The 11,717-nt window shown below is 35.9% G+C and overlaps 1 protein-coding gene across 1 annotated transcript; it reads right to left on the bottom strand.

The window, feature by feature from the left end:
• Positions 1 to 5,161: 5,161 nt before the first annotated feature.
• Positions 5,162 to 9,154, bottom strand: bcl2l10 (BCL2 like 10). The gene is made up of 3 exons (XM_023411918.2): positions 9,077 to 9,154; positions 7,563 to 8,015; positions 5,162 to 6,124 (listed from the first exon to the last, which is right to left on the bottom strand). Exons 2-3 carry the CDS (start codon positions 8,010 to 8,012, stop codon positions 6,002 to 6,004), a joined length of 573 nt encoding a protein of 190 aa, XP_023267686.1. The 5' UTR covers positions 8,013 to 8,015; positions 9,077 to 9,154; the 3' UTR covers positions 5,162 to 6,001.
• Positions 9,155 to 11,717: the final 2,563 nt, after the last annotated feature.

Raw genomic sequence — 11,717 nt, 5'->3', positions numbered from 1 at the left:
TACGTCATAGTATAGTAAGGCATAAAATGTCATATAAAGTCATGCTATAGCAAGGCATAAAAACGTCTAAAAACGTCATAGTATAATTAGGCATAAAAACATCAAAAAACATCACAGCATACTAAGCCATAAGCATTTAATAGTATAGTAAGGCATAAAAATGACAAAATACGTCATAGTATAGTAAGACATCAAATGTCATAAAAATGTCACAGTATAATAAGGCATAAAAACATCAAAAAACATCACAGCACACTAAGCCATAAGCATGTCATAGTATAGTAAGGCATAAAAATGACAAAATATGTCATAGTATAGTAAGGCATAAAATGTCATAAAAAAGTCATACTATAGCAAGGCATAAAAACGTCTAAAAACATCATAGTATACTAAGCCATAGAAACATCAGGTAAAGTAAGGCATCAAATGTCATAAAAACGTCATAGTATAATAAGGCATAAAAACATCAAAAAACATCACAGCACACTAAGCCATAAGCATGTCATAGTATAGTAAGGCATAAAAATGACAAAATACATCATAGTATAGTAAGGCATAAAATGTCATAAAAAAGTCATACTATAGCAAGGCATAAAAACGTCTAAAATCGTCATAGTATACTAAGCCATAAAAACATCATCTAAAGTAAGGCATAAAATGTCCTAGTATAGTAAGGCATAAAAACATTAAAAAACGTCCCAAGTATAGTAAGTCATAAAATTTCATAAAAACGTCTTACTATAGCAAGGCATAAATACGTCTAAGAATTTCATAATATATTAAGCCATAAACACATCATGTAAAGTAAGGCATAAAATGTCCTAGTATAGTAAGGCATAAAAACATTAAAAAACGTCCCAAGTATAGTAAGTCATAAAATTTCATAAAAACGTCTTACTATAGCAAGGCATAAATACGTCTAAGAATTTCATAGTATATTAAGCCATAAACACATCATGTAAAGTAAGGCATAAAATGTCATAGTATAGTAAGGCATCAAATATCATAAAAATGTCATAGTATAATTAGGCATAAAAACATCAAAAAACATCACAGCATACTAAGCCATAAGCATTTAATAGTATAGTAAGGCATAAAAATGACAAAATATGTCATAGTATAGTAAGGCATAAAATGTTATAAAGAAGTCATACAATAGCAAGGCATAAAAACGTCTAGAAACGTCATAGTATACTAAGCCATAAAAACATCATGTAAAGTAAGGCATAAAATACCATAGTATAGTAAGGCATCAAATGTCATAAAAACGTCACAGTATGCTAAGCCATAAGAAAGTCCTCGTATACTAAGGTATAAAAACGTCATAGTATAGTAAGACATCAAATGTCATAAAAATGTCCTAGTATAGTAAGGCATAAAAACATTAAAAAATGTCCCAAGCATAGTAAGGCATAAAATTTCATAAAAACGTCATACTATAGTAAGGCATAAAAACGTCTAAGAATGTCATAGTATATTAAGCCATAAACACATCTTGCAAAGTAAGTCATAAAATGTCATAGTATAGTAAGGCATCAAATATCATAAAAATGTCATAGTATAATTAGGCATAAAAACATAAAAAAACATGACAGCATACTAAGCCATAAGCATTTAATAGTATAGTAAGGCATAAAAATGACAAAATACGTCATAGTATAGTAAGCCATAAAATGTTATAAAGAAGTCATACAATAGCAGGGCATAAAAACGTCTAAAAACGTCATAGTATACTAAGCCATAAAAACATCATGTAAAGTAAGGCATAAAATGTCATAGTATAGCAAGGCATAAAAACATCTAAAAACGTCATAGTATACTAAGCCAAATAAACATCATGTAAAGTAAGGCATCAAATGTCCTAGTATAGTAAGGCATAAAAACATTAAAAAACGTCCCAAGTATAGTAAGTCATAAAATTTCATAAAAACGTCTTACTATAGCAAGGCATAAAAACGTCTAAGAATTTCATAGTATATTAAGCCATAAACACATCATGTAAAGTAAGGCATAAAATGTCATAGTATAGTAAGGCATAAAAACATCTAAAAACGTCATAGTATACTAAGCCAAAGAAACATCATGTAAAGTAAGGCATAAAATGTCATAGTCTAGTAAGGCATCAAATATCATAAAAATGTCATAGTATAATTAGGCATAAAAACATCAAAAAACATCACAGCATACTAAGCCATAAGCATTTAATAGTATAATAAGGCATAAAATGTCATAAAAAAGTCATGCTATAGCAAGGCATAAAAACATCTAAAAACGCCATAGTATACTAAGCCAAAGAAACATCAGGTAAAGTAAGGCATCAAATGTCATAAAAACATCACAGTATGCTAAGCCATAAGAAAGTCCTCGTATACTAAGGTATAAAAACGTCATAGTACAGTAAGACATCAAATGTCATAAAAATGTCATAGTATAATAAGGCATAAAAACATCAAAAAACATCACAGCACACTAAGCCATAAGCATGTCATAGTATAGTAAGGCATAAAAATGACAAAATACGTCATAGTATAGTAAGGCATAAAATGTCATAAAAAAGTCATACTATAGCAAGGCATAAAAACGTCTAAAAACGTCTTAGTATACTAAGCCATAAAAACATCATGTAAAGTAAGGCATAAAATGTCCTAGTATAGTAAGGCATAAAAACATCTAAAAACATCATAGTATACTAAGCCATAGAAACATCATGTAAAGTAAGGCATAAAATACCATAGTATAGTAAGGCATCAAATGTCATAAAAACGTCACAGTATGCTAAGCCATAAGAAAGTCCTCGTATACTAAGGTATAAAAACGTCATAGTATAGTAAGGCATCAAATGTCATAAAAATGTCATAGTATAATAAGGCATAAAAACGACAAAAAACATCACAGTATACTGAGCCATAAGCATGTCATAATATAGTAAGGCATAAAATTTCATAAAAACGTCTTACTATAGTAAGGCATAAAAACGTCTAAGAATGTCATAGTATATTAAGCCATAAACACATCTTGCAAAGTAAGTCATAAAATGTCATAGTATAGTAAGGCATCAAATATCATAAAAATTTCATAGTATAATTAGGCATAAAAACATCAAAAAACATCACAGCACACTAAGCCATAAGCATGTCATAGTATAGTAAGGCATAAAAATGACAAAATACGTCATAGTATAGTAAGGCATAAAATGTTATAAAGAAGTCATACAATAGCAGGGCATAAAAATGTCCAAAAACGTCATAGTATACTAAGCCATAAAAACATCATGTAAACTAAGGCATAAAATGTCATAGTATAGTAAGGTATAAAATTACATAAAAATGTCATATTATACTAAAAAAACATCACAGTGTACTAAGCCATAAGCATGTCATAATATAGTAAGGCATAAAATGTTATAAAAACGTCATATTATAGCAAGGCCTCACAGTTACCAATAAACCTGATGTGCATGTGTTTCGACTGTGGGAGGAAGCCGGAGTAGTTGTAGAGAACCCACGCAGGTACAGGGAGAGCATGAAAAAACTCCACACCGGTAAAAAACATTTCATGTTTACTCCTGCTAGCAACCTGACTGCTAGCCTACAGAATACAGAAGCCAGGGTTAGCTTGCTAGATAACATTAAATAACATCAGTTGATATTTTTCTAGTGACGCCAGGTACTACTGTGATATTCTCACATGACGTAAGCCTTCACAGAGCCCCTTTCAGTCAATCAAATTCTAGCATGCCGAAATCAGTTCTCTTGGAGACGAATCCTCTGGGAGGGCACATTGAAATCATCTAATATGACTTCACCACAAACAGTGTGAACAAGTTCACTCAAATATTGGTAGGGACAATTCTGTCCTCCCAAAACATTGGTTAGGCCATGTCCCTACCGTCCATATGCCAATTTAGGCCCTTGCTCTAGACTGAGTTTTAAAGCAGTCACATGAGCCCCCATCCATGTAATCTCCGTACCATGAAATCCATAAAATAAACAGATGATGATAATAACAAGAGATTTGTCTGCTGTTTGTGATGCTCTGTTAGGTTTTCACTGGTAGACTAAAACCAGAATCAACAGGAAACACAGACAGAACACATCAGAAGAGGAAATGGTTCTCTGTTTCACAAAAAACATGTGGTATGACTGTGATTAAGAAATAATTGACTTGGGAGAGTCTTGTGTGTGTAAGTGTGTGTATGTGTTGAAACTAGACTTTGTAGGAACTACTACTACTGTGGGAAAATGATGAGTTTTAGCTCTCCAGCTGAACGGAAAGGCCATCACTTGGGCTTTTTGTCTATGAATGAGAATTCATTTATATTTTATTCCATTCAGCATACTGATAAAGTACCTTTAAGCTAGTTGTTTGGAAGTGTGCACAGTGTCAGGTAGAGCCTCTTTACAGGGAAAATCTTTGTATAAAGTGTGTGAAATAAAGTGATGAGCTACAGAATCATCCACATACAGAAAGTGTTCAGACCCCTTACATTTTTTCACATTTTGTTGTCTTGCAGCCTTATGCTAAAATAAAAAAAAACATTTTTCCCTCACCAATCTACACTTAATACTGTATAACGCAAAAAAAATTGTATTCACCTTGTCATTACAGTGTATTGAGTGTAGATTGATGAGGGATATTTTATTTTAGTATAAGGCTGAAACATAACAAAATGTGAAGGTGTTTTTTTAACTAAACACTGGCATATTATCTGCATCATTTGACTAATTGTGAGTGGGTCTTGGTGACTTAGGAGATCTCTTGATTACTTTAAATGTTTCTCAGACTTAGGACTTACTTTTAACCACTAAATAACTTAGAAGTCCTAAAGTTAAGACTGACACACACTTTATTCTTTGAGTTTCCCTTCTCAGCCAGTTACAAGCTACTTTTAGCGTTACATTTTTTGAATACATCCTATTGTGTAACTCAAGCATTGCAATGGTCAGAGCAGCAGACAGCAGAACATATCTTATTTATGACAATATGTCTGCACATGAAAGCAGGGAGAATCATTCACAATTCATATTGCCCCACACACTCCTGATCTGCCACATTAGACATTTAGGGGAAGATATGAGGTTATATCATGGTGGTACAGTAATTCACACTGAAAAACAAAACAGACTCCACTGCACTCAATCACAAGAATCACAAACTCCACAATTGATTATTTATTTTATTACAAAGACTGTGACAAATAAATAGAACAAAACAATGTAAAAATATAATGTTTAAGAGATCTGGGGTGTGGAAATGCCATAGCAACGGTTTGTTCTAACAGCAATATGTTTAAAGTCAGATTGGTCCCTGGTTTTGTAGATTGATATGAGAAACATTTCACAACATTTCATAGCACCGCTGTGTGGTCGTAAGCCCTTCAATCAGCTCTGTTGACCATATAAATCAGACATTTCACATGAATGTAGGACAGACTTTGACAATGAAACAACTGAATTAGCTGTGGATCAGTTAGAAAAGGGCCACTGCTTTACAGTTTCATTTCATATAAATATAATATATTAATTTATACATTGTACACTATAATGGTTCTATACCACATACACAAATCAGGTAAACACGTGAAAGGCAGCTGAGAATTTTAAAAATCAAAAAAGATGTCAGAAAATTGAAATTTAAAGTTTTTTTAGCCGCACAACTGAAAATACAAACATTGAGAGCAAGTTGATTCTGTGTAGAAACCTGTGCTTTTGTAATTATCCTGTAGAAAATATGCAAACTGATGTCTCATACTCCAACTTATGAAGGCATCGAGATCATTTTTACAATCTTAAGGAGCAAGTGACAAAATGTCAGAAGGTGTAGAAGGAGGGTTTCTGAGTATGTGCAAACATTCAGTTGATGACTTGAGATCACAACCCTGAAATCACTACAGATTTAAGCCTGTTTTGCAGCATTGATGATGAAATTCAAATGTCTACTTAATTGTGCCAAATGAAATGAGAAAATAGATGAGAATGTGTTTAGGATGCAGAAGTATGAACTAGCGCACCAGGAGAAAGGTGAGTCCAGCGAGGCCCACACCAGCAGCAGCAAATAGTGCTGTCTTCATCGACAAGTCCTGGCTCACCTCTCTGGCACTGTGGGAGAACTTACAGAACCCCTCCTACAAGGAAAAATGAAAAAAGGTTCAGAGAATGAAACTTTTTGTTTACTGGCAAATAGAGAATATTTATCTGCTGCTATCAGTTTTTCACCATATACTGCAGATGAGAATAAAAGAGCAAGTATTAGCTGCCAAAATGTCTCCCATCTAACAGTGGCTTAGCTGACGGCTGTTGGCAATTATACAATATATTTTGGAAAATGTGTCACATTCTGACAGCACATGGAAAAATATTTGGACTCCGAGGATGCTGCTGATATCTGCAATTTTTAAAATATTCTAACAGCACTGCAGTTCTTCAAAGTAAAAAAGAAACAAGAACACTGTCAAAGTGCCAACCTGTTAGTATAGAAAAATGGGGATTATTCAGAAACTGCAGGTGAAGTTATTCAAATTCATAATAACTGGGTGGCCAGGTGCTGTTCTGCCCCTCCAGCAGCTGTATTTTCTCCATCATGTTTTCAGACTGAAACCACACATTCGACCAGTGAGTGCACCTGCTCTCAGCACCAGGTGTTCTCGCTGCTTTACAGCTGCTTGTTTTTCTCGTCATACCACACTAACTTTCAATATGGCTAATCCCAAATTCAATACACTGAAGCTTTGACTGTTACTACAAAGTCCATCTGGCTGAGCTGGTTATGTGTCTGTTGAAACCAGCTGCCATCTGAAGAAAGGAGGGGTGTGTGTGGGTGTGTGTGTGTGTGTGTGTGTGTGTGTGTGTGTGTGTGTGTGTTTACGTGGGTGTTTGGGAGAGGGCCAGGGCGAGCCCATTCACAAAAGCAGACATTCAATGTAGGCATGTTAATTTTGGTGAGGCCTCTGACTATAGTCTACCCAGAGTCCATCATAACTATCCCTCAAGTTTTTCCAGTAAATAAGCCACTGAACAGGTTTTAAATTATCTTTGTCCTTTTGATTTTCTGTGGCTAACCAAGCCTTCAGTCCAAAACTGCCCGACAACAAAGCTTTAGTCTAACCATTACCCAAAATTCTGATAATCTAAACCCCAGCATTGTTTGATCAGGGCCCTGAATTTACACTGTTGAGGTCTGTCTTGTTGGAGCACACATTCCCCAGAATCTGGTCTACTGCTACGCTGCAGTTTCTATAATCACAGCTGCCACATGAGACTTGTGAATGCTCACTGGCAACAATAAAGTAAAAAAGGCTGCATCTAAACTATGCACTGGCCATATTTTAAACCACATTTTACCCAAAGATCTAAATATGTTTACCCAAGCAGGAAGCAAACATGATTGCATCGGTCCAGGTGATTTCCATGTAATCTAAAAAATATCCCTTTCTCTTTCAAGTCTTACTGGTTTTTTTTTTTTTTTTTTTTAACTGTCTTACTGCCCGAAGTAATGCTTGCTTATCTACAGCTGGTGTTTTTATGTGACTCAATCAGCTTCAGAGATGACTTGTTATAACTTACCCATCCACCGTTCTCCAGCAGCCAGTCTTTCTTCTCTTCTCCCAGGTAATCAGCTATGGTCTCTGCCAGTCCCCTGCAGTTTCTGAGCCCCTGTCCCTGCCCAGGGTCCAGCCCCGGGTTCACACGGTTCTGCTCCAGCAGCAGTCTGGCCAGCACCCCAGTAAAGGTGAAAATGGAAACAACCCTCCCCCAGTTCAAGTGTCCATCTCCCACCAGCTCCTCCATCACCTTCCTGAGGCTGGAGCAGGGGTCCAGCCCACACTGCGTTACAAAGGTTTGAGCAAGGGTGTGGAAGCGAGCCTGGTGCTGCGTCTCCATGTCTTGGGCCATGCCTCTCATGGCAGCGGCTGATTCGCTGGGAGGTGGAGGGGCTGGCTGTGGGCTTGTGCAGCAAAGGAACAGGTAGTCCTCTGCCACAGCCCGGGTCTCTTTCCACAGCCCGCATGACATTTTCTATGGGGAGGAATTATTGTTTTATTAATTAAGTCAGACTGTATGATGAAGAGCAAATATGGCTTGTTAGTGTGTTGGGAAAAAAGAATAACCAATTTAGGGCATTATCAATTAATCTGCCAGTTAGTTACTCAATTATTTGTTTTACTTATAAAACATAAGACAACTGAGAAAAATGCCCATCAGAGCACAAGGTGACACCTGCAAATTCCTTATTTGTCAAAGCTCAACTATATTTAATTTACAATTATAAAAAAGAAAGGATCTGGCATTTATTTGACTTTCTTTTCCATGAAAAAAAAACCCATGTACGGTCATTTCTGTCAATTGACAAACTATAGACTATTTATATAAATTAAACTAATCAGCACAGTGCGGTTGTCTGTTACCCATAAGCTCTGTCTCAGTTAGCGTCAGCCTTCCTTAAAGTGGTAACGTTATTCTGTTACTAACACCGGACAATTTTAGTGTTTTATTTTGTAAAACAAACAAAAAGGTGTGTAGGTTGGTCGTAAAGACTTATTCTTGCATCGGAAGCTGTTGGTAAAGTATCCCACCAGGTGTTCAAATCAACAACTTGACGAGGTATGTTGTTGTTAAGTGTTTTAAGTTTAGCTAATAGCACCGCTAGCATCATCGCATATGTTAACGTTAGCTCTCGATAATTGAAGCCGGACGATGCTGAAGGATAAATACAGCTATTATAACTTAACACCATAACAAATCGATATAAACAAAACTGTAGTTTTCTTGGGGAGGGGGTACATAACATTAATTATCCGTGTATTAAGTGGTGAACGTACGGTGGAGTGGCCGGCTGCCTCTCCCTAGCTACCCCGAGCATTGGTCTGTCACCAGAGTAATGGAGGACACAAAGGACCACATTCACACAGGCAGCGGTGAAGTAGCTCAACTACCAGAGCCACATAGACGCATTTAAATCCCCTTTTCACTCGGTTACACAAACACCTCTGTGTGTCTGTTGTTCTGTATTTCCAAATGGACACGTACAGACCGACAAGATACATTTTTTTCGTGCGTAAAGTCAACAAAAAGCTTACCCTCCCAGCGATATCAGACTGCTCTCTGCACACACAGATGTCGGAAGGAAAACCTTGGTACACACACTCACAGCTTCCCCTCAGCTGGCCCTACGTTTATCATCTAACTCCGCCCCCACTATTAGTTTGTATATGTACCCACAGCAAAACCCCCACAAAAGTCCCGTTATCTTATTCATTAACATAGTATTAACATATATAAATCCGTTGCAATAAATTACACCTGCTGGTTTGCTGAACTTAAATATATTGGAAAGCATTGGCACAGTATTTGCGGCCTTTTAATGGATTCAGTTGTTAGTGTAGGCCTATTGTTGTTATAGCCTTTATCTGAGTGTCATTATTCAGACGTATCTTTAAATATAAATTAATTGCAGTACTTTATTGAGAAATAATAAAGGTCAAATAGAGCCAAATATCTGTTATGGCAGAGTATAAGCTGAAAAGATTAGTTGATTAATCAACTAATTCAATTACTAAGGTAAATTTAAAGCAAAAGATAAAATGAAAAGTGCCATCTATGACAGTATATTGATATTACAAAACAAGCAAGCTCTGGGGGAAGTTATTTTTTTCAATATTTTCTGACATTTTATAAACCAAATAATACAAAACTATAAAATTACTGAATAATAATTACCAGTTGCCAGTCAAAGCCACATTGTAGAGATAGGATAAATTACACAAGAAATGTGGGCTAGGGGCTAAAAATGGAGGCAGCTTTATTATTATACCTGAAAAATAAACCAGATCACACAGTTTTTGAAGTGGAACACTGACTGATTGCTTTTTATAAAGGGACTTTACAAGACAAAGCTCTGATCTGTGGCCTAAGATGATTTTGATTGACTCAGTATATGAAAACCTAATCAAACGCTCTCACACTTAGCATGTTTATGCCCAGTTATTTATATTTCTTATCTTCCGGGGGAGCAATTCAGACTAATTATAGCTCTCACTTGGTGCCGTCATGGTTCAGCAGTGTGTGGTTTTACGATTTGGTTTCATTATCACTTCAGTCTCTCTCCTCTCACTTTCTGTGTGGGCCATCACAGTCTGTAAACTACACAGAGGAAGGTAAAATGTGGAGACTTTGTCTGCAATAAAAAATGAATGGATCACAGAGTTTGGTGTATCAACTGATTTATATATGTTTACTTTCTCAGTGTGGTAATTCCCCTTTGCCTTTTCACCCTTTGTCCCGTCGCACCTTTTCTTTCACCACTCTCTTTACCTTGGTGTTTTCCTCTGGGTGTTTCCCTCTTTGAATTCCAGAAAACCTTTAATTCGGACTACTGTAGAAATTGAAAAAACAAAGAAAGAAAATAATGAAACCCCCCGATGCCTCTTTTTTGTGATGATCTGCTGGGAAACATAAATGTGATCATCTGAAATAGAAAGTTCACAGGGTCTCAGAGAAGCTCACAGGAACTCACAGAAATATACTTAAAACGTTGATTTGTATTCCAAGTTTTAATCACCACAGTGGAAGAAGCAAGGGTGCTGCAGTTCTTGAAGCAGAGACACATAACAACCTGTAGATTATTGACAGGTTTTTCATCACAGTGCAGTGATAATATAAACCAGTTCATGAATGTTCTCAACACTCAGGAGATTTTGTGTGGAGATCAAGTGATGATGTGTTTAAAAAGAGCTGAACTTTGACCATTGTTTAAAAAAATAAAGGATGTGTAAATTATTGACACTATGTGATCAATAATGCTTTGACGACAAACACTTTGAAAACCAGATAAAATCTTGTAAAAACACATAAACAAGAGAGCATATTCCTCCAGTTAGGTGAACAAAATGATGGAAATTATATGAGATTATGAGGTTTCTGTAGTTGTATTTTTAATAATAACTATTTCACATAAACTGAGCTGAATTTCAGTTATATTTTACTTTACATTTTTGTTTACCATTTTCAAATTCATACTGTATGGTTTTTTCCTTGCATTCTGGGCGGCCATTGTGAACCTTTTGTTTCGTAATGCCATGAAAATGAAATATCAGACAGAATAACTTTCACAACTTGAGAAAAACTCATCTTCATTCATTTTTGTCAAAGTGGCGTCAACATTGCAGAGTCGATAAAGTAGTGCAGACTTTTAAATTCAATCTGCACTGAAACTGCATTACCAAGAAATTACTGAAATGAATGAAAGCTTTATGTTTGCTGTGATGTATTATATTATATATATATTATATGCTCTTTCATACGTGTTCTTAAATGATTTACTTAAAAAAAAAAAACACAACACTAAAATGACTTTTCAGGAGAAGGAAGAAGAGCCTACAGCTGTATTTCAGATTTATATATGTCTTCGATCAATACACTATGGTTTTGACAGAGTGACATGCCCCCTGGTGGCAGTCAGTGTAACTGAAGAAGGGTCTGTCAACGTACAACATAGAAACACTTTCACTTCCTTGCTCTGCTCAGGTGTAGTTTCACCACAACACTCTCAAGGTTTCAAATGCTCCAGTTAGTTTAGAAAATCACAAGGGCATAATGAAAGAATCATCATGTCTCAGCCTATTTATATTTCTCCTCGGCACAGAATAGGGGAAATGCAAATTTCTGGCACTGGGACTGAATCTAGGTCAAGGTCGGTGGTGGTGGTGGTGGTGGTGGGCC

Source organism: Seriola lalandi, unplaced genomic scaffold (genome assembly GCF_002814215.2).
Source record: "Seriola lalandi dorsalis isolate HSWRI2012SDOR001 ecotype SW California unplaced genomic scaffold, Sedor1 jcf7180002054474, whole genome shotgun sequence".
Classification (NCBI taxonomy): domain Eukaryota; kingdom Metazoa; phylum Chordata; class Actinopteri; order Carangiformes; family Carangidae; genus Seriola; species Seriola lalandi.
Note: the sequence above shows the minus strand (reverse complement) of the source record. Positions and strands in the feature narration are given on the sequence as shown.